The sequence below is a fragment of the Scomber japonicus genome, chromosome 3, assembly GCF_027409825.1.
Source record: "Scomber japonicus isolate fScoJap1 chromosome 3, fScoJap1.pri, whole genome shotgun sequence".
Lineage (NCBI taxonomy): Eukaryota > Metazoa > Chordata > Actinopteri > Scombriformes > Scombridae > Scomber > Scomber japonicus.
This window is the reverse complement of record NC_070580.1, coordinates 12446979-12471133: the sequence shown is the minus strand read 5'-3', so window position 1 is coordinate 12471133 and position 24155 is coordinate 12446979. Positions and strand designations below refer to the sequence as shown.

Here is a 24155-nt window from a genome sequence, read left to right as displayed (position 1 = left end):
AATATGGCAGTCTTTATTTAAATGTTTTTCAGGTGCAGCTAGAAAGCATAAAAGATACAAAGATGGACCATCTACTTACAAGATTCATGGATCACATTGATAAAGGAGCGAGACACCATTTCAGGGTGAGTGACCAGCGGAGAAATTACAACTGGCAGTCCATTTGTTCAAAAATGGAACACCTCTCTGATGAGTGAGATGTCCTTGCCATGAATCCTGCAGCCAAATCAAGAAGAAAAAAAGCAACAGATATCTGCTGGTCCTCAGATGACAAAGACATTTCAAAGTCCAATTCAAAACTTTTCTTTCAGTTCTTGACTTTGTTGTGATGTTGGCAGATACTGGCACACATTACAGTCTGTGATGTGGCAGATATATATTATATTATTTTATATATTAAATATTTCAGTTTAAAAAATGAACCTAATTTATGCTGTCTTCATAAATAGTTAACTTACTGAATGTATGAAATTTAAAACATTCCTAAAAAATCCCAAAAATGTGCTTCTTGTTCTTTTATTGACTTAATATCAAAAGTCAAAAATCAAAAATCATAAAATTAAACAAACTTCAGCTTCACCATCAGAGTAAAATGTTTAATTTTAGTTTTCCTGTCCTGTTCTGACAGGGTGTATATGGGGGTAGGCTGGTTTTGCAGTCTCACTTTGGTGTTAGAGGAAGGAGGATATCAAGAGTGTATTCAAATTGGGCTCCTCCCATCACAGATGTTAAGTTAAATTTGGCCCAGGACACCTGCAGCAGGCTCAGCAGGAAGTTCTGATGCTCAAGAAGCACCCGCCTCCACAGCTGCTCCCACCACTGATCATACTTTATACATACATATCATATCTTCACATAACCTACATTAATTAACTTTGCAACAAACACATTCTTCAGCTAAGCAGTTTTGGATGCATTTGTTCACTAAATAATTATTTGATATTTAAAACTTAAAGGATGAGTTCACAATTTTTCAATTCCGTCTTAAATCAATAGTCTCTATAGATCCATTCATAATTGAATGAAGCTATATCTGAAGCTAATATAACGCTTCTGCTGTCCAAATTAGTCAAATCAAGTAAAAAATCAAAAGCCCTTTTTTGTTATTATACTTCCACCACAGTTCAACAGGGAAACACTGTCCAAGGAAACACAAAGATTGAATTTAATGCTAAAAAGACTATCAATGTGGCAGATAGTCACTTGATCTGACTAACTCAGAGTCAAATTGTGAACCTATCCTAAAAAATAAAAAGGGAACACTGTTAAGAGGGAATTATTATAAGGGATTATTTTCTAAAAAATCTGGTAATAATGGATGCCATTATATGCTCACATATCCCAAAGATTTGCCTTGATTACATTACTCATTTTCAGTCTTTATCTCCCACTGCAATCTACATGCTTGGTGGGACATGTTATGTACCAAACATTGGAGTTACAACTCACTACATGTGTCAGGCTAAGCTTTTACACTTCTCCACCGCTCACTGACAAACAGTAGATCCCAACTGTTTCTGTGCAAGCTAAGCTGTCACAATCCCATTACTAGTCCAGTTTCACCTCTGCTGCATCTAGCACAGACTTTGTGGTCATTCCGGAAATATGCACTATATTATTCTTGATAAATTATTTTTAAGAAGCTTATTATTGTAATTATTATTATTATTATCTACATTTCATATCATATATTTGATGAATAAATCAAGGTGCAGAAGGACAAATTTGTTTTAATATTAATATGGGTGGATTGATGCCAGAACAATATTTTTGTATCTGTGGAACTTTTTCATATGTATTATGTACAATTGAATAGTTATGTATTAAGACTGATTTAGGTAACAGGTATGTTATAACATATAGTGAAAGTGAGGCTAGGAGTCCTACCACTATACTGATCCTAATGGATTACCTGCAGTTAAAGCAGCTTATCGAACATGCTCTGCAGGTTAAATAGGTGACTTCAGACCACTGCCTCCTGGGATATTGTTCTCCTTCTGCAGGATTAACTCAAACAGGAACATGTTTGAGGAGCAGGAGTGTGCAAAACTCTACTTGCATCTGTTTCCACAAATCAAACACCTGGCAGATAATTTCTCCTGGCATATGTGTACGGTCTGGCATATTGATTATGCCGTAACCAAGGGGATGTGGTGAAGTGATCCTCTGCTCTGTGCACAGTGTTTATGAAGAGGGGGGCTAACTGAATGTGTCAATTCTGTTTTAAGAGCCTGACAGAAAATGAATATCTAAAAAACATCTCTACAGACATGACATATTGTGTTACCACTAACACAGTTTTTCATACAGATTGGTGTGCAAGGTCCATTTGAATCAAAGATGAAGCAAAGAATGTGAAACTTATTTTTCTTACATTGGTAACAAGTTATACCACAAAATCACAAGGCCTAATTAGAATGTCTTTGCAGCTGGTCTAATCAGACTATTTCCACTGGGAGTATGCAGGCCATTATACCAGCATAATTGTCTTTTATTTTTAGTGAGGAAGATCACTACCTTATACTAGGGTGTCATACCAATAACTGTTTTACAAAAGAGGTGGGATCTCTCTTTTGGAAGGGAGCATCAGCATGCGTAATATATCAATAAAAAGGCTGTTGGTTTATTACAAGGACATTATGAACAAACACCAAAAAGCTGTCACTATACATTTGTGTCATGCATGACGATTCACTTGTATGTTCCCACCTCTTGCGCAATGGCTGACTGTGGTCAGCAAAAGAAGTTCAACAGAAGAAAAGGAAGTTTCTTTGAACACCCTCATTTCATGCAACGTCACCTGGGTGGAGCTGATAACTACGTGGCAAACTTTTTTAAATGTGTGAGCACTGTGTGTGATCTGGCTAAATTTAAGTATGCTAAAACGTTTAAGCTTTGACTGTGCAACTGAATCTACAAGGACGTGATGCAATTCACAGCCTGTATATATCACAGACTCAAAGAGGCTGGCAGGCAGAGAAAACAAAGTTGACAATACTGGAACCTTAGTTTTTTTAGCACAAGCATAGCTCTCCACTGGATTCTATGGGTAATACTCTCCTCAATCACAGACACGTATTTGCCCATTGAAAATCGTATAAACATAGCCAGCCAATCAGGACGTGCCTACCTGAATACGTGTGGAGCCCACAGTATAAATAACGTCTTCAGCGAGCAGTGTAGGAGTGGCCTGCAGGTGGAGGACTCCACCTGTGGTAATAGAACTAGGGTTATAATATAATATTTATTCTATCTCACACAGGCATACAGCCTCCACTGGACTCTGTGGTACAGTGGGTGGAGCCCAATGAATCAACGCCCTGCCATGACATAACATTCAACCCAGCCCCTCTGATCCAGACTGACTAGAGGTTAGTCGCTGCAGCCCACTTACCTACTTATAACCTTGGCCTCAACAGTGGTGAAGCTGGAGGTCCCAGCCAACCCAGATAGTAAACCACTGAACTGCGTGAAGCCATGGCCTAACCTCACAGGGATCTACTGTCATGCAACAGACCCCATGAAGACCTCATACCTTGGGTCATCAAGGAGCATGGGGAAAATGCAGGTTTATCATGGCCACAGGGGGATCAGGTTAAACACAGCTGACAAAAAAACACTTTTTGAATCAGTAGTGTATTGATACAGCAAGCACAGACTATGGAAAGTAGTCCCACATGTCTCTATAGAACCGTATGAACGGACAGGGTGTAGACCAACACACTGCCATGCATATGTCTTTGACACTCATCCCACTAAACAAGGCTGCTGACATTGCCGCTCTGCTTACAGTTTACACAGACCACAATGGGAAGGTCTCTTCCTGCCTGCCTATAGGCTTGGGAGATGCACTCTCAAAGCCACCTAGCAAGGGGTTTCTTGGATAAGGCTTTTCATCCACACCATCCCCATAGCACATGAACAGTTGATCTGTGTCTCTGATGGGGGCTGTACATTCAACATAACATGCTAACACATGAGCTGGGCAAAATAGATGCAGTTTCACCTCCCTGCCCCCTGTATGGAGTGAAGGGCAAAATGCATCCAGCTGAATAATCCTTAACTTGAAGGAACTCCATATGTTCTTGGGAACAAAGGAGGAATTTAGTCTTTAAGTAGTTCCACTGTGGTTACCCCACCGACAGGACACTTAGCTCACACTCTCTTAACTGAGGTCAGAGCAAGCCGCAAGGCTATCTTGAGTGATATTGCTTTAGCGAGGAGTGCTCCAGAGGCTTGTAAGGACCCTTCACCAGAGCCTCAAGCACAAGAGGCAGTTTCCATTTGGACACAGACGCATGCATCACTGGGTATTGTCTTCTCACCTCCTGTAGGAAACATTTCACAAAATCAAAGCCCTTGTGACAGGGCGAGGCTGCTACATGCACTTCAATAGCGGTATTAGACAGCCCTATATCTAGCAACCACTGCAAAACCACAGGGGTCAGTGGTTGTTGTGTAATTGGCAAACAGATCCACTTCCACTTCCACTTTCCCCCAGATCTACAGGCCGTCCTGCAATGAGGTGTCACAAAGCCGCCCTTGTGCTTCTTGGCATCCAAGTGAAGCATGGCGAACCACCTCTGCAGGCGTTGCATGTGCTGCAGGTCCATCAGTACCACCTGGTGAGCTGCTGCCATGAACCCAGTGTCTGCATTATAGTCAATGCTGCCACTATTGCACTCCACTGCAGTTTATGCACTGCCTGCAGTAGGGCTGCTTCCTGAGTCATAACAGAACAGCCTACAGAACAGATATGCCACTTGGTGTTGTGAGTAGGGGATGCTCTACTAGAGCTATTTGGTAAGCTAAAATATACATGTTTTTCATGGTTCCACTGTGTATTATTTAGTAAGGAAAATGTGCCTACTCTATATTTCTACCATTTAAAAAATAAAAATACCATTTTACATTCAAAATCACAATGTTCGCCAAGTAGCTAATGGAATAAAGCATTATAGGCTAATTATAGAATACATCAAGAACAATAAAACATTGAGCCTAACATTAATACAGGTGAAACAGATTTGAAACTGTTTGCTTGATACAGCTGTTGCTGTGGGAAGAAAATAAAATCCCTATCTTGAACTGGTTGTTGCTTCAGTGATGTCACTGCTAATTTGCATAAAGTTAAACTCATTGCTCTTGGCGCTGGCATCGAGCTGCCCGCTGCTGCCAAGGTGTTTGAAGCCCTTCGTTCCCAGCTTTCATTGAAAATGAATGACTGCTGGCTGCTTTTCACACTTATAAATCTTTGGGGGTGAGTGCACAGTAAGTGTTGCAGCAGCAATATTCGTGTCATTGTGCTTAGTCCTCCTCATCTCATGTGGAGATCAATTAAGAAAAACATGACACGCATGTACTCCTCTCCCTCTGTGTTAAACATGTGTCAGGTGTATTTCTCCCTGACAGGGAGATAATGCAATCTGATCTTTCATTCATAACCAAAGAGATGCATTGTGCATGCCATTCTGTGGCAAAAAGATAGCAGTACGCTCTTTCTCAGCATCACGCCAAACGTAGTGCTCATACACCGGTTCATTGCTGTGATGTCTCTGGACATCACTGTAGAGAAAAGGCCGTTGTGGAAGGAGCTGAGCCAGTGGGGCAGTCACCACCATTGGTCACTTTGTGACAACAGCAAAATACTTGGCATTAATGTGTTCAGTCCTCCTCGTCTCCTGGATGGAGATCAACAAAGAAGAACATAACACGCATACACCCCCCTCACTCTGGGATAAGTGTGTGTAAGTTGTATTTCTTGGACAAGAAGATAATGCAACCTGATACTGCACACTCAGCCAGAGAGATATGTTGTACATGCTGATACCTCTCCTCACAGTAGAGCATCGCGTCAAAGCGTTGAAAGTGCTCTGATAGCTGCTGACATTTCACCTTGGACAGTTGTCCACAGTCCACACAGGATAGTGGCTGCTGAACACCAGTCTCTGTGTGGTCTCGTCCAAAACACATAATCTGTGGGGGTCATTGCTGGTGATAAGGCTGGGACATGGGAGGGGCAGATGTGAGCTTCTTGAATCAGCGACTCCATCCTAGGAGAAAGCTGACCAATGGACTCACTGATCATTAAAGAAGAAATGGTGTTGCAGGAAAGAATATTATTTTATTGATGTTTGATTATTGATTTGCTGACTAGGGTTGTGCAAGTTTCAGTGGGCGAATACATGTGTGGAATAGAATATTAGAGTACAGTCTAGCAGAGGGTGGAGCCTGTGTGAGGTAGAACATATTAAACTGTCGGTGGAAGGTCCTGTCCTCTGTAATTCAAGTATTTTCATGCCACATTTGTTCACAACAAAAAGTTCTGTCCTCCAGTTGTGCATGTCACATATTGAACCTGAGAAAGCCTTGATTCATTGTTCTTGTTCCCAGAGCTCCAGTTACAAAGTTTATATTGTCAAATGTAATCTATTCTGTGAATGTGAGATTGTTTGAAAATTCTATCAGCATTCTACATTTAGCTTGAAATCGCTAATAAGCCATTATCTATAGTTCTTGCTCCCTGCGGCATCATGTCTTCAGTGATTCACTGTCCTAGATCCAGAACAGCAGTTAGAGGCCACCACATTGTTTATAGAGTTTCGAGTTATAAAGCCCTCCATCTCTCAGGACTAGGCTTGGTCTTGACTCTGGAACTTAATCTGTTATATGAAATGCAGACTAAACATTCCCTATAAGAAGAAAAATGAAAACACAAAAGACTCTTTGTGCCTTACACATTTAGCTCTACCCTGCCATTTCTGATGAATGTGAGGATTAGTCTGAAAACAAGGCCCACATAAAGCCTCAGACAAGAAAACTACCAACCATTGTGCCCACACATCGGTACTTACGGAAGGCCTGATTCTGCACATGAAAATACTCACTCCAACACATGCACAATGAAGAATCTCATAATCTGTGCACCCACACAGATGGTAGCTGCATTTTGTCATCACACCGTCTCTGATGCATTCCAAGCATGCAGATGCTGTATTCATTAATTTGTTAGTCATTTTTAAAATTCTGTTAGAAAAAACTGACCCATGTCTCATTAGTTTGAGAGGCTAAGTGAGACTGTCAACTGAGACAAATGACCACTCCCTCTAACCAAATTCATACTCTCTTGTTCCCTATCTATCTATCTATCTATCTATCTATCTATCTATCTATCTATCTATCTATCTATCTATCTGTCTGTCTATCTGTCTGTCTGTCTGTCTGTCTGTCAATGTTTTTTCGGCTATGCACTGTGTGAGGAAAAAGCCTTTTGGCAGCAGATGCAGCAGACTAGCTCTCCAAGATCAGGCAGGATGCTATAATAAAACACTGACTAAAATACCAAAAACCTTATGTTTACCAAGCTACAAATTAAATCCATCTCTGACAGCAGAATTGCTGTAATTCACACACACTGCTGCCGTTGTGTCTGGTTTTATATACATATGTTTATATATATATATATATATATATATATATATGTATGTGTGTGTGTGTGTGTGTGTGTGTATGTATGTATACATACATACATACATACATACATACATATAAAAATAACCAAATTTTTGCTCTGTGGTAGAATGATAGCCAGTTGCCTGTACACTGTATCCATGACAACTGAGTACTCAGCGATCTGTGTTCAACTTCACTTAATGTCAAATCTAACCAAAGCCTGGAAATACTTTTAGTGGTCGAAAGGTTAGTCTCTCAGATATTGTGATGTCATGAATTTGACATCATCACTTTTGAACACACATGCCTATAACAGACAATGATGTGCTGAGAGAAAGCACTTATCCTTCATCTTTCCTTTCACATTCATCATGATTTAACAAAGGGAGAAGCATAGCCTGTTTTTTACGTAAGTGGTTTTGAATATACTTTTGATATAATTTGTGGTATGATTGGGGAATGATGACTGATTGTATACCCACTAAGAAGGGAGAGTGTCTGGCAGTACACAAAGTGGCATCACTTGTATAATTGTTTTTTTTCCCAATGCATCACACCAGAGCCGGATCTGATGACAACATTCGAAATAAAGAGTATTAAAACATGAATCACATGGCCTCAAAGTATTTTAAAACATAGCAATTTGCATCCATTTACATCTTAAAGACCTCACGGTGCCTGGTGAAACACAGATGTGGAATGTGGAAAAAGAAGAGCAGCACTTTTATGGTAATGGTTACTTGTAACACTTTGGTGTCCCCACTTGCTCCATTCTTATTATCCCTCTAGATCCTGTAGCTAAGAAACCAAATTAACAGCTAATCACTGGGTTTAGTTAATGCCACTGAGCTCATATTAGGGATGAAAGTACTCTTTCACTTCCTGTGTCTCTCTGTCTCTCATTCTTATTGGAATAAGGAATAATTGTGTATAATTACATCTTTTTACAATTTTTTAAACAAAACCATCTATGTGGACTTTCATAAAGAAATTGGGCATACCATTCGTCACAGTTTTGGAAGACTGGAAGGATTCAAGACATGGCCTGCCTTTATTCGAGAGGTCAATATTGTACTACACTTCTTGATATGTCTGTACATAGAGGGTCTGTTCCAGTTGCAGTAGCTGAAAATGTCACAGTGTGATTTTAATGGGCCAACTCTAAATAAACCAGATCATTGTCAGACTAATGTTTCCAGAGCTTACATCATTACCTTGGAAGCCTGGTGGCCGATTGGCAAAACCACAAGATGGTATCTATCTATACATGTATGGTGCATAGTCCCTACAATATTCAACAACAGTACCTTTGAACAAAAAAAGACAAAAGAAAGAAAAACATACAAACATTGACTTATTTAAACAGTCTCCAAAGGTGTGTCCTCATTACAAATCAGTGTTTCTGACAGGAGACTGCATACACAACTGATGCCTTTATTTCCTGTCCATTCACACTTTGAAATGCACAGCATGACCTCCTCTTGTAAGGCAGTATGTCTGCTTCTGTTTTTGACATTATATACATGAAATAATATAGACTTTAACAAAAACCTCTGGTCACATGGAATCGATCATTCAGAGTTCACGACAGTCCACAACATGTGACACATCTGAAGGAGTTATTTGTACTTACAAGTAGACAAACATACACTGCACATGAGCAGTGTATGTAGTGTACCAGTGGGCTGGGAGTTTATTCTTTTCTATTCTAACAAGTTAATGTGAGTCCTAGTTCCATACTATTCTATTATGTTATGATTATACCTGGTTGTTACTAATAAAGATGTGTGTGTGTGTGTGTGTGTGTGTGTGTGTGTGTGTGTGTGTGTGTGTACGTGTATGTGTGTGTGCGTGCGTGCGTGTGTGTGTGTGTGTGTGTGTGTGTGTGCCAAGATGAAAACCTCATCTAATGAATAATCATTGATCAACATTTCTCTAAATGTGCCTGTGCTTAATTTCAACTGCAGTCCTTTGGCAGCAGCTCCTAAAACCAATGAACTGGCAGCTTCACAGCATCAGCGGCACGACTACATTTCCCAGAAAGCTGTGCAGCAGTATAAATAGTAACGAAAGGGGCGTTCCCCCAATGACATGTGGAGGAGGTAAGAAGCGGATTGTTGCCGAGGACGCATTCAGCTGTCAGAGATAACGCCGCTCAGCCTGCCCTTACCTGGAGTTTCACTACCATGGACTTAACCGAGGATAGCGCTGTGGAAATTATCCTGTGCTGACCCACTTATTCTCACCTTTCTTCCTCTCTATCTTTGCCGCCTTCTTTCATTCCTGCCAGGTAAAGTCTTTCTCTGTGTCTAGTTTTCCAGCTAGTGGTATTGTTCATTTTGTCACTGAGCTGTAGGAAGTAGCCCACGCGCTCGTTTTTTTGCTGTTGTTTTGCTGCAGCTCTTGTGATGCCATTTAACTAGCATGAATATTTGTGTCCCGGCTGGCATCTGAGAAAATAGTTCAAATGTGTCTCAAGAGGCTTAAATGTCTTAACATAGTATGAATTTGGTTTTACACAGAAGAAAACACAAACTTTACGTGGTGGGGGACACATTTATGGAGGGGTGAAAGTAGAGCATCTCAGGCTATGAATCTTACAATATTCTACATTTGACGAGAAACATCATAGCCTACTGTGTGTTTTCTTCCTTTATCACCATTTTTTCTTTCATGCTACAATGCTGCATGCAGTGTTATGTGGCATTTCAAGCTAAAAATGATGGTTAACTTGGGGTTGTGCGGTTGAAAGAAGAACAACGTGATGCCTGCATACAGAAATGACACACACAGACCACACAGACCACTACTTCTGTTAAAGTGCCACTGGCTTCTATCACACAGACACAATTTAAGCTTTCAACCTTGAGACAGACTGAAGGATGGTGACCTTAAATGAAAATGTGTTGGCTTTCAAAGCTAACAATAGTACAGTACAGTGCTCAGAATCTTTCTTGCATTTGCTTGGCAGGTTATTATTGTATTCATTGTTTCATTTCTAATAACATGTAGGTCCCCTTCATGCAGGTGTCTTACATGCACGTTTCCAACTTGAATGAACTCTAGTTAAAGAATTTTATCACATAGCAACGCCTTCATTTTATTCATATGTTTTAAGCACCTGTTACATGAATTGATGTAAATAGTCAGTCTAGATTAACAATAAGCAAGGACACATTCATAAGAGGACAAAGATTAGCCGTAGAGAGCAGTTCATGTATTTATTTAAAATGTCAATACTTAATCATTTTTATAAATTTCTCACAATTGTAGTGCTCTGAGGATAAACTTGAACATTTAAGATGATTTGGGCCCAGAGTCATTGCCATACAAGTAACAATGGTGCTGATGTTTACAATTTCTTACTAAATCAGCCATTGACACACAGTGTGTATGCAGGAATATGGAGCTGTACAATGTTTTTTGCTAATAAATGGCTTATAAATATGAATGAATTCGTCAAAATTGTCATAGTTGAAGAATGTTGTGTTCATTTATTAATCAAGTCTTTTTAGCTCTTACAATTCATGTAGATTAAAGTTTGGAATCGGATTGAGTTTGCCTGTATTGCATGTAGTTTCTGCTTCAAACAGCTGTCATGTCAATTATTTGCAGGTGTAATCTAACCTGAGGAACCATGTCGGACAAGATGTCCAGTTTCCTCCATATTGGGGACATTTGTTCCCTGTATGCAGAGGGCTCCACCAGTGGATTTATCAGCACTTTAGGGTAAGTCGTCTTGTTTCTATACATAGATTTTTGCTCCCTTGCTCCTCCAGTTTCCATACATACTACATCATGTTGCATGGACTCCTCATGAGATTAGTGGAGATATAGTGCTTCAGAAAATATTGTCCCACAGTGCAAAATACACAACTGTGACACAGTACAGACTACAAAATAAACACAGTAACCATGTAATGATTTACATGTTGCTGTTTGGAGCCAAAGAGATGCTTGTGCTGATGGAGTGGTAAAATAACTGGATTTATATTATGCATGGATCTATTGCCTCTTTTTTGGTTGGTGACAGTTACTGAAGTGTCAACATAAGCATGACCCATTTGCTCTTACACATGTTATCATAATAATAAGTGATCTGACTTCAATGAAACAAAGGAAACCTGGTTTCAGAGACAATAAGTTGTTGTCAGATAAACAATGCAATCTTGTGAGGATTCAGTTAGTTGTGCAGACAGAGATGGATCTTTATTCTTAGTTGAACTAGAGAGGGAAATGAAATATCACACAGTGCAAAATTCTTGAATGCTATCTTTAAACACGCACATTGAAGACCGGCCGCAACAGACATCTGGGCTGAGCCTTTTTTGTTCTCTATTTCCTCTTAATGACTAACATTGTCTAGCTATTCTCAGTGTTGACCGTCACCCTGAGGTTTTATTTTGTCTGCAGTAACAAGCAGAAGTGATTTGCTATGTTGTAATTTGGTTGCAGGATTTCCCAACTTTAACGTTATTGTGTACAAAGTGTATTTAATACAGTTTATGACTCTCAGATCATATGTGCACCTCTTGCACTTATCATCACCTCTGCATGACTGTTGAGTGATTGCAGTCAAATGATAGACTATTTCCCCATAATCTGATACTTTTGTCTTATGAATACTGAACATCATTGTGAGCCAATTTGAATAAAATTTTGCCAAGTGTTATAAATGTAAAAAACTAACAGTCTTATTTGATAAACGGTGGATCCTGTGGTCGTTATCGCTCCACTTTCATTTCCTTGATACTCTGTGCCCGGTTGGCCACAAATTACCACGTCTCTTCCTGCTTCATGCCGAGCACCATTTATTTAAGTGCTTGATGTCTTCCCTCCTCCCTAATTATAGGCAACGAGTTAAAAAGTGCATCTCATTATATGCAAATTGAGCAAATCCTGTCGTACAATTGATGGGAACAACAGAAGGGCTAAAAGAAGGAGACATCCCAGAGATGGTGGTCATTTATGTGAATTTCCTTCCCAGCAAAACCCACAACAAAAAGCTGGCACGTCTGTTTTCCGGACTGTCTTTTGTGCTTTTACCCCAATACCCCACAGTGGTTGTTTTGTTTTTCTCCCAAGGTGAAAATGAGCTCAGCATCTGCTTTGTCACCTCTCTCTCTCTCTCTCTCTCTCTCTCTCTCTCTCTCTCTCTCTCTCTCTCTCTCTCTCTCTCTCTCTCTCTCTCTCTCTCCTTTTTTTTTTTTTAAGTGTTGCAATCTTCCTCCTCTTTGCGATGTCACTATTCTTTTCACCACTCACCAGAGGCCCTCCTCCTTGCCAGATCGCTGAAACCATGCTCTTTCAACAGTTAGCGTTGTGCGTCACCCTCCATGGCAACAAATGTGTGCATAGCTTTGAAGACTGCCACCTTGACAGAGCTCATTCGTCAAATCTCGCATCTCGCTTTGTTGTGCCTAGTAAATAACCCCCCCCCACACACACACACACACACCACCACCACCATCCATCAACCACCCTCCCCACACACACATGCACAATGCTGCCGTGTGCACTTTTTGTTAAAGAGAGGAGAGTCGAGGACGTGACTATAAATAGCATTATTGTATTAGGTGTTGCTTTTTCTGTCAGTGTACTGAATGTGACCCCTGAGAAAGACAGTTGGAACCATCTGGACCACTGCTGGGTCAGAGAGGAGATGGCACCCAACATCTTGATCCCAGGATGCTGGTATATAGCCGTGATACTGTATCTTAGAATGCATGAGCAGCTGTCTTCTCAACCTTGGATGCAGATGACCTGTGTAACTCCTGTGCTTTTTGGACTTTATCCCGTCAGCGCATCATTGAGATCAATGTTATTTTGCTTCATTCCTATAGAGGGGAATCTCACACCATGTGCTTTCTTCCCCCTGCTGTATCCTCACAGAGCTCCCGTGGTGCAGTGTATACTGCGTGAGTGAGCTATAAAAAGATGCAACTGACTGAACAGGCGAGAGCATCCTACTGAAGTGATGTATTTGTGCTGATCTGCTATCTGATAGTACTCCCAGGTGTTTCCCCATGATTCTGGCTATCATGGTGCTAGTTCCTTGTTGTACAATTATTCATAAATGTATGTTCTCATCTTCTAGGTCTTTGGTTGCCAGCTTCCTGTTGTACCACATTTTCTTTTCATAACACTGATTGATATTTCAGTCTTAGATAGGAGTGCAGAGAAAACCTGTTGCTCTCTGGCTCCATTCATTTTAAGCATCACAGAATCAGAGAATCTGATCAGCATTTAGTAGTGTGTCGGTCCACGCTCTGTCAGTGTGAAGCAGAGGTTTAGACAGCTGTAATCAGCACTCTGGGCTCAGGTGTAGTAGAGTCAGAGTACTGAACATAGAAGCCTATCCATCTCTCCACACACTGTTATGTCTTGGTCATATTATAATAATACGTTTATTTAGTATAGCACCATTCACAGAAAGTGCACAAGAATAACATTTGAAAATGGGCGTACAAACTGATTTGGAGCCAATGTATCATGTGTTCCAAATGAGCTGACATGTCTGATTAAATCTCTGCCTAAAGACCATGGTGTGAGGTTTCTAGGACATAGTTGTCATTGTCATCATGCCTTTTACGTCATCTGTCTGTAACTGGGCTGGACAGTTACTTTTGAATAACACAATAGAAACTCAATACCTCACCTACAATTTCCTAGTAAAGAGTAGAGAGATTTCATTGGATTTTGAAAGACTGTTAGTTGCATGAGCTGGCATAATAAGTCTGACTGGATATCCATGTACAGACACAACCCGGTTTCTAATGAAAATAAATTAGCATTAATTAGTGAAATAATTATCATCATTAGCATGAGGTTTGTTTTTATGGTAATATGATTGATTGTTCATGTATGTAAATTGACAGATTTCAGACTATGTATTGAGTTTGAAATTGTATTAAAGTCGCATGTGTCTTGAGTGATAGACTCATTTTAATGATGGCTGTGTCTCCAGGCTGGTGGATGACCGTTGCGTGGTACAACCAGACACAGGCGACCTCAACAACCCACCCAAGAAATTCAGAGGTAAGGCCTTCAAAAACACTCTTTTCTTACTTAATGAGACATTTCACTGTTACACTTACTGTGTCATTTTCTTATTTATTGGTCATGATCACTTAGACACTATATTTGATGCTCTCTCAGACTGGTCAGCTTGTAGTGTCAGAAAAGAAAGCCTTTAACTGCAGTGTTTGGTTCCCCAAAATCCAAGGAAAAAAGAGAGAAGAGTAAATCACTGGCCTATCCGCTATAGGAATTTCCAACAGCTGTGGGCATTGCTGTCTGTTGTAGTCAAGACCCTCTCAAAAACGTACATATCTCTTTTTATTTTTAGAAAAATGCAAGACAAGACAGACTTAGATCAATGACATTAGAGGTCTTTATATGGAAACCAAATACAAGCCAGAGCATATCATTTTGGGTAAATGATCCTAATGAAGCCTGTAAAAGACGATTAGGTTATGCACTGGCTTGTACCATTCTTGTATGAAGATGTGTGTCTTCTTTTATTTAGTTTCATACCATATTGTGTTATTTAGTTTTATGCTTGATTAATTTAGTATTGGTGTTGGCTAGATGATTCTCCATTTTGTCCTTTATGACAGTTATGGAGAAAAACCTATGTAAATAAATTCACAGTTGTCTTTTCATGAGTCCCCCCACCCCCCATTCTGTTAGATTTATACTAAAAGAAGAAGAAGTGTGACAGCAGATTAGACTCAGCAGCTGTAACAGGCAGGAGCTCCTTTCTGTCTTCCAAACAGCTTGAATTCTTTTCAGGCACTTCTCTCTAACCAGGTGTTTAAAATGCTCTGTAGTGATTTTTGGTTCATACTGGCTAAATAGCATCATGTGCACAGTCATGCTGTGACCCTCCCTTTGTCCAAAAGATGCATTGTTGTGTTAAGGTTTGGGAACTGTGCCTGCCCCTGCAGAAAACCTTAAGTCACTCTTGTGTCTGAGTGAGATGGCCTTACAGGAATATTAATTGGTTGGAAGTATCTGTTTGAAAAAGGGGTCAGCTGGTTAGCAACAATGTCTTATGGAGAATTCACTGAGTGTATTTTCAAAGTGGCAGCCACTTTCTAGCAAATAGGTTTTTAGATGTTTTGGCAGATTTCCAAAAGAGGTCTTTACCAATGGGTGTCAGTGTCAATGTCATTTCCATTTACTTGGAACAGTTTCCATTGCAAATTGATTAAATTGAATTGACCTCTTTTTTTAGACATTGGAAGCCATGCAGTACCTTATTTAAAATCTCACTGTCACTGTTCAATTTAATGCTCTGTTGTGTCTTTGTTGAATGATAATAATCTACAGTACACACACAGGCTCACTGACTGTGGACTGACTGTATTCTCATAGTAGATCCTCTCACCACAACAGATTTATAGATGCATTTGCACATTGTTTATGTTCAGATAATTAAGTAATATTCACATCCTGTCTTCTGTCACAATTGAGCTCTGCAGATAATACTGTCAGTAGAGACAAGTCTGTTTTGATTGCTTGCTTTCTTACATTAGTGAGCAGTCCCATGGAGCAGTCTGCAGTTTCACCTTGTTCATCAAAACAATACTTCTCGGAAACTTTAAGAACACTCAGTATTTGTTCTCTACCCACTTGTGACTGCTTTCACTGAGCATACACACTGTATATTGTCTAATTTCTGTTTTATTACTGTATCAGTTCATCCTTACTTTACTGATACCCTGGCTCTTGCTGGTCACACACTTGTAGCCTTCTGGTTAAGATACATGCACACATCTTTTTGTGTGTTCCCTATCTTTATCCACAACGGTTTCCTAAAAAACAGTGTTGCTGTAAAAGGGTGTGTATGCTCAGCCAACTTAACCTGTATAAATTAAGGTTAAATAAAACAATTAAAGGATCTGATACTGTAGATGGTTTTTATTAGTGGGACTCCTAAATAAGGGTGTAATAAAGAATGAACTGGTCTTAAAGTTTATTACTATCCAAATGTCCTATCCAAAGATTACATGAAAATATGATGCTATACAAATCTTCTGTGCCACGAAATAACAATGTATACTTTGTAAGTTTACAGTTAAAGTGCTTTACATGAAGAATGACTCCTTAGTTTATGGCTCAGCGTGAAGAGTTTTCCAGCCGGAGGCCAGACATTTTTAGTGTGAAATACTATAAGCAGTCATGTATTGAGGGCATAAGGAACAGTAGTGTTTTTGTTATTGTTTATTTCTGGTAAGCATTAGGCCCTTGACAGCGACCTGCCATTTCATCTCAACATCTAATAGCAGATGCCAACCTGACAGTAGGAACATGTGCACAGATTAGCTAGCAGCCATGTGACTATAAATACAGTATCATTTGTTTGTTTTTTTAACCAAGTGCAGTTCTATTGTTGATACATTTTAGCTTTCCCTCTCATTTAAACTTTTATCACCCCTTAATAGTTATCTGTTTGTTTGGACTGATTATAATCTAAATGAATGGCTTTTTGACACCACATGGTGTGATTGAAGGAAGATGTCATTGTCTCATTATTTGTCTTTCTTTAACGAACAATGTCAGGACGTCAGCCGCTAAATGTTTCCATTTATACAGGCAAACATCATAGTCAACGGACAGGTGTCATGGTACATCAGAGACGGCACAGGCTGGTTTTAATTCATATTTTTCCATTACTTTCATGGATGTTTTAATGTTCTATGTGGACACTGTCCCATGGCAGATAAAGAGGAGGAGACTGCTGGACTTCAGGGCAAAAAGTTGCATACTGTAGTAAAAAGCCTGTATTTGAAGCTTTTTAGAGCACATCACCTCCACACACACACACGCACACACACACACACACACACACAGACACAGGCACGCACCCTTGCTTATAAAACCAATATGCATAATGTATATGTATAGCATTTTGCTGTGGCAGTAATTATGAACTCCTAGCTGCTGGTTCACAGCAGTTTGGCTGTTCTTTGGAAGGTGGATTATGACACATGGATTTGTTTCCTAGAACTGAAACAACATTAACGTGTCTGCTGACCAAGAGACAATCCTAGTGATTGACCAGCACCATATGTTCCATGCTTGATCAATACACAACCAACCAAGCTGTAAAAAGCATTATGGTCCATAATGTTAGAGTATATACTCATCTTGTAAAGAAAGATCACAACTGAAGGTATAACATACACTAACAATATGCAGCAGAGAGGGGTTGATTTAATGAATATAAAAATTAATAATTAATAAGAATTAGAATAATAAACATGACTTCCAGCTCTGAGCCATGTATTTACACAGTAGCTATTGTAATAAAAAAAAAACACATTTTCTCCCTTTGATCTAACTGATACATGACATATACTGCTGTTTAATTTTTATTAATGAGTAATTTCGTCAGAGATCACTATGACTGTATGAAACGATACTGATGACTGCATGGCAGTGAGCAACATTTGTCACCCCTCCATATACTGTGTATGTAATATCTCACTGGGTAGTTAATACCTACCACTGTTTTCTGTTGGTGCATTTTTACCTGTGTTCACAATTGTTATCATGACTTTTAGAGAGTATATATATGTATTACATAATTTAGCAGTTATTGACTGATGTACCTGTGTGCCAGTTTTCAAGTGCCTTATATTGCTTTTGTAGGCCATGTTGCTGGTGTGATGTTGCAGGTCAATACTGGTGGATATTGACCTAGATATATTGGTCTTTCGCTGGCACCAATATTTTGATTTGATTTTTTTATTTTATATAACGTTGAATGCACTACCACAGATTGCAGTTTCACCTCTCTCTTTAAGGCCAGCAGTAAACAGAAGCAAAGTGTGCTAGAACTAAATCCCAAAGTCCCTGTTGAGTATAAATAGCTCACTTAAGCTATTTAAAATATCTGTATTCCAGACAGCTTTAGCATGGCATGGTAAACCTAGCTAATGTGGCAAATAGATCAGATTATCTATTCATTTCTTTGTTGTTGCATGTGTGTTTGTGCGGGACTGTTGTCTATGTGTGTTATGCTAGTTTTGAGCATAGGGATGAAACATGTTCTGTGGATTATCCTACCAGCATGAGAACATGAATTACTCAACATGCAGAGCTTTCTGGCTGAGCACCAATATAGAGTATCCCGATTTTCAGACAATAGATTAAAGAGTTTAAAAGAATGTATGAGTCATGTATGGCTTTGTTCCCGGTAACTAAAAAAAACGAAACAAAAAAACAACCACAATGAACTATGGGTAAAGTTTGGGTGAACTCAGTCCTCCCACCATATCATCAGTGTAACCAACACCTTTTACTGTGCTCTTGTTGCTTAAAGGGGTGAATAAAGTCCATCATATTGTAAATAGGGAGTGATTTCGGTGCCCTTAACAACCCTCCCTTCTCTTCAGTTAACTAGGCAAATGTGTGCCTGAATGACAACAGTGTTTTGTGTCCAAGGAAGATTAGACAGCACTCTTTCATGAAAAGTTTGTTGAGCAATTTGTGGACAACCCGCAGCAGTACTTCAGTTTAGACTTTTTTCAGGAGGATCAAGTCCATTTTTTGCTAGTGACTTGAAGTTAATATTTCACTTTCCTGTGTTGCATCATGTGCTTTTCTTTCTGTTTTTGTTAAATTACGTAAACTTTCAAAAATAGCGTAATTGTTAATACATTGTCTTGCATTACATAGTTTAATAAATGGGTTAGTGTTAATTCACCTACATTATTCTTTCATCCATTATCTGCTCAGTGCTCTTCATTTACCCTTCACCAAATACGTCCCTGTCCATGAAACACACATTCCTCACAGTTTATTTTCTTCAAATCCCTATTTGCTCATCCATGTCAGACAGAGGTTCTCCCAGTGCCCTATTTCCTTCATTGGTCCTTGGCCTCTTCTCTTCCTGTCCTCCTTCCTCTTCCCATGCTGCTCATCCATTCCTTTCTTCCACCCCACACTGCATGATGGCTAATCTCTGGACACTCATGTTGGCTGCATTTCTGTTGAAGGCTGCCAAGAGTGTCTATTTTTACCCTGGGTATAGCTCATTAGGTCCCCTGTAACAGTAAACATATATAGCAGCTATACTGAATACGCATGAAGCCATTCAAAACTAATTGATGAAACATTTTAAGATCATTCATCATACATTTTTAGTTTTGTTTAATCCATCAAGTTTTTGCTGGTATTGTTGAGATGCTCTTCAAAGTTTGTTCCTTTCAATTGTTAATAATCTATTATCTGTTCATTTATTTTTGTTTTGAATGTATTTTGTCATTTATAATAACACATTAAATCATCTTTTTGGAAACAATATTTATACATTTGCATATAAGTAATACAAAATGAATGATTTCACTTTTGATTATGTATATTGACTTTATTATCAGTTTTAGCAGGAATTGCCAATTATTACTTTCCATGAGCAGATAAACCTGCTGAGCGGCCCTGTATCAAAAATTAGCGTGGCAAATCTAACTATCACCCCAAAAGCTCCTGGGGGGCTGTTGTCTGCTCTGCCTTGTAATAATCCAGCCTTGAGATGCCCTCTGATGCCATTTAATAGCTTATTTTTTTTTATCACAGAACTGAGGAGAATTAATGAATGGCCAGAAGAAAGTACAGGAGAAAAACTCACAAAGGGTTCAGAAGTAGAAGGTTTTTCCTGTGTGAAGCATGAATGTGCACACAAAATTTTAATGCAACATCTCTGATGGATTTGAATATTTCTTGTGTGCAAATAGAAAACTTTGCCCAGTAGCGAAGAGCTCACCACAAGCATTTATATTAGCTCATGTAAACACGAATATTCACAGCAAATGTAATAGAAACCGGTCCAGTAGCAGTGACGATGGGCCTATCAACACTATTAACATCCTTGGGGGGGGGGGGGGGGGGGAATTGTGATCTTTCCCATCTGCAATATTGATTTGATATTGTAGAAAGCAAATCTTGTAGAACCCCAGGAGAAGAGAGTCTTTTACCATTTTTGCAGACAGAGTCAAGGGTTAGATATTTTTAGTATTCCCCACAGGCTCATGAGTATACTATATACAGTCTGACTGATTAAGACATCTCTAGACATATTTTCATAAGAATTTGTCAAGGTTGTATGACTTTCTTTTTGCTCAAACTGCCCAAATAGAAATATACTTCAATGTGCACTCCGTCTAGTCTCTCTACATCTCTACTGTAACTATAAGGTCATTACAGTACACTAATTCTCATTTTCTTACATTTGAGATGAAATTATAGCCCACCCTGCTATTGCTGATCATATACTGTCTTGTGTTAAAGATGAATGTGATGATTTTGGTGTCTGTTTTCTCGTTGCTAATGTAACCAGGGGAGCAATTTCCCAAAACTTGTTGCTGTGGTGTTTTGAGTTGCATATCTTCAAGATGAACTGTGGCAGCTGGACATCATTAACAAAACAAATACCACATGATGACGAGGTTTTACTTTTCACTTTTCTCTTTTCTTGTCTTCTTTCCCCAGACTGCCTTTTCAAACTGTGTCCTATGAACCGATACTCAGCACAGAAACAGTTCTGGAAGGCGGCAAAGCCTGGAGGCAGCAGCACCACTGACACACTCCTCCTCAACAAACTCCATGTAAGGCTATTCTTCATCTTTAGCTCATCTGCACTTTGACTTTGCCACAGTGAAAATAATTGGGTGGTATATTAGAGTGATACAGCTGCTGTCTTGAATTTATGTAAAATGGTTGCAGAAATGGTATTTTTGGAAAAGACTTGCTACACCCTCATAATGTGTGTTTTTCTTGTGCATCTCTGTCCCCCCCCGCTCTGTCTTGTAGCATGCTGCTGACCTGGAGAAGAAGCAGAATGAGTCTGAGAACCGCAAGCTGCTGGGAACAGTCATCCAATATGGAAATGTCATCCAGGTGTGTTCAAGAACCTGTGAGATAAGGTGCTAAGGATAACAGAACAGCAGCAGTCTTTAGCACCATATAACGCTCTCTGCTTGATAATATTGAGGGTTATAACATTTTAATCAGCAAGGAGCTTTAAATAATTTTTACAGAACAAAGGTGTGCTATAAGGTTTGCTCATTGCCCAGAAACTGTTTGCACACAGATAGTAGATAATCTGAAACCAAGAATGGTCATGCATTCTTGCTGTATGACGTGCACAAGGAAGACAGTACATACTGTGTAGGATGTCCCAGTTGTAATATACTGGCATTACAGTGAGCACTAATTGGTTTCTGACTTGCTGCAGGAGATGATTTTATACATAGAAGAAAGTATCCTCTCAAGGGTGGTCTAACTTTGCTAAATATCATGTTCATGTTCTATTATCTTACAGTGTGAATTGCACTTCCTTCGGTTTACTCTGTGGTGGAAACCCACTTGTTCTAAGACCTCATATCACATTTTAGGATTAGTTTGTAGATGGATGAAACTATGCTGCATCAGAGGTCATGAGAAGCATTTTTGGAGATTTCAAGGGCTTGAATAATTTAAAGAAAAAATAAACAATGCCAGTGACGCATACTTTCAGTGAAGCCTTCCCTAGGGTCTTGTTGTGCCAGCCAGTGTCATATTTCCAACCTTGTTCCAACATTCTGTTATTCTTTCCACTGTTTGCATTATGTCATTGATGGTAGCTATGCGACTTGTAACCATATATCTTTCTTTTCTGTTTTTTTTGCCCACAGTTGCTGCACTTGAAAAGCAATAAATACCTGACAGTGAACAAGCGTCTACCTGCGCTGTTGGAAAAGAATGCCATGAGAGTGACTCTGGACTCAGCAGGAAATGAAGGATCCTGGTTCTACATCCAGCCCTTCTACAAGCTGCGGTCCCTGGGAGACAGTGTGGGTAGAGTGGGGTGTGGGATTCAAATTAATTATGCTCAGTAGGAGAAATTAAGGAAGGTATTTTTAGTCTTTTCACAGGGTTTAATAACGGTCACGCGGACTCACACATAGCTGGCTTTTATAAGACAGTAGGAATTAAACAAGATAGAAGACAAATAGCCCAATCTGAGCAGCTGTTCAGATCACAGTTTGTCTTCATGCTTGACTTTCCAAGCAGGAAGAACTGCTGATGAACTGATAGTTATTGGTTTTTGACAGTCCTTGTCTGTGAGTGTGTTTGTTAAGATATGAGAAGATACAATCTACTCTCAGTGTCAACAAAACATTCTGCAGTTTGCTTGGGACATCACTAAGAAGTGTATTTTCAGATGACTGAGTCTGAATAGTGTTTTTATTTCCTACCTAACAAGGCAAACTAAAAGAGAACGTGAAACAGCCACTCCAAATATGAGTGGTTAATCACATTTTCCTTCCATTTTAGTTGTACAAAGCTCCCAATGATGTGTCCGCACCATGTTTCACTCACAGGCATAGATAATGTTTGGTACCTAAGGCATTAAGATGAAGACCATATTTGTTATAATGATATATAGATTTTTAAGAGGTTTGTGTTAATAAAAGAAATCAATGCTAATAATAAAAATATAATATTATGTAATATTTATTTGATACCTATATATCACTTGTTTCAGTGGTAATTACATAAGTAGCACACTCTACATGGGCATAACCTCTGCTGTCCATGCTACAGTGGCTCATGGAAATCTATAGAGTTAAGTTGGATAATTGGCTAATTAAGTTAGACTTTAATAATACCTCCTGGGAAAATCTGTCCTTTCAAATTCTGACGCCAGTGTCTTGGTCAGGGTCAGTGACAGGAGATGCTTCAGGCTGTGGAATGATTCTGCAAAAAATGAAGGTTTCCCCCTAGTTCCAAATGTCCACCGCTTCTTAGGTGTATAAATTACATGGAAGAGCTAATGGTTTTCATTACTTAACATATACGTTAAAATATATCAGGTGCACTGACTGAAGTTTTGTTTATCACATACGGTAATATTTTCAAAATACTTGCCATCCAGTAGTGTAAATGTTATTATGATGAAGTAATGCTCAGGGTCAGAACTACAGCTCTGTTTTAGGCAGTCCTGTGACACACAACATAGTCCACTCCTCCCCCTAGTGCTTATCTGGAGGATAGCAGGATTTAATGTGGCCACTTCTACCAGCCTAATATCTATGTGTAATTTTCACCTTGTGAGGAAGTGGATTTGCACTATGACCAATAATGACTAATATAATGGGAAATGACACACTTATGAAGTTCTCAGTCTCATACATCAGTGAGAGCAGGAGTATTCCATCCTGTTTCAGTATCAAAATGTGTGTTGTACTTCACTGGATGAGTTTTATATGGAGATATCAATGAAAAAGGACAATTAAGACAATTACGTTGTTTTGTTTTTTTAAAATAGCCAATGTGGAAAGATACTGTATCACATGCTCCATTATCAGTATCACTTATTATAATAATGTGTGTTTTTCAAAAGAAATTCAATTTATTTCTTTATTTGGTTTTTAATCTAAACTAGTGCATCTTGTGTATTTATATTGCTCCTGCAGGTGGTGATAGGAGATAAAGTGGTCCTTAACCCTGTGAATGCGGGACAGCCTCTACATGCCAGTAGCCACCAGCTGGTTGACAACCCAGGGTGCAATGAGGTACATGAGCACTGTGAATTCAAGGCTACATAATTCAACTTTCACTTGTATACTTCTCTAAACTGGAATATGACGTGTGGTTTTAAGTATTGCTGACTGGACGTTTGAGATGACATTAAACGTTCACACACTCTCCCC

At 39.2% G+C, this 24155-nt stretch overlaps 1 protein-coding gene across 1 annotated transcript in view; it reads left to right on the top strand.

Annotated features, from left to right (window-relative positions):
- Window positions 1–9604: 9604 nt before the first annotated feature.
- itpr1b (inositol 1,4,5-trisphosphate receptor, type 1b) overlaps window positions 9605–24155 on the top strand; it is an 80542-nt gene continuing 65991 nt past the window's right edge. The window contains exons 1-7 of the mRNA XM_053315224.1: window positions 9605–9742; window positions 11068–11181; window positions 14420–14490; window positions 20950–21065; window positions 21271–21357; window positions 22134–22292; window positions 23919–24017. Of these exons, the coding sequence (XP_053171199.1) occupies window positions 11090–11181; window positions 14420–14490; window positions 20950–21065; window positions 21271–21357; window positions 22134–22292; window positions 23919–24017 (624 nt within the window). The 5' untranslated portion in view covers window positions 9605–9742; window positions 11068–11089. The remainder of the gene's footprint in view (window positions 9743–11067; window positions 11182–14419; window positions 14491–20949; window positions 21066–21270; window positions 21358–22133; window positions 22293–23918; window positions 24018–24155) is intronic.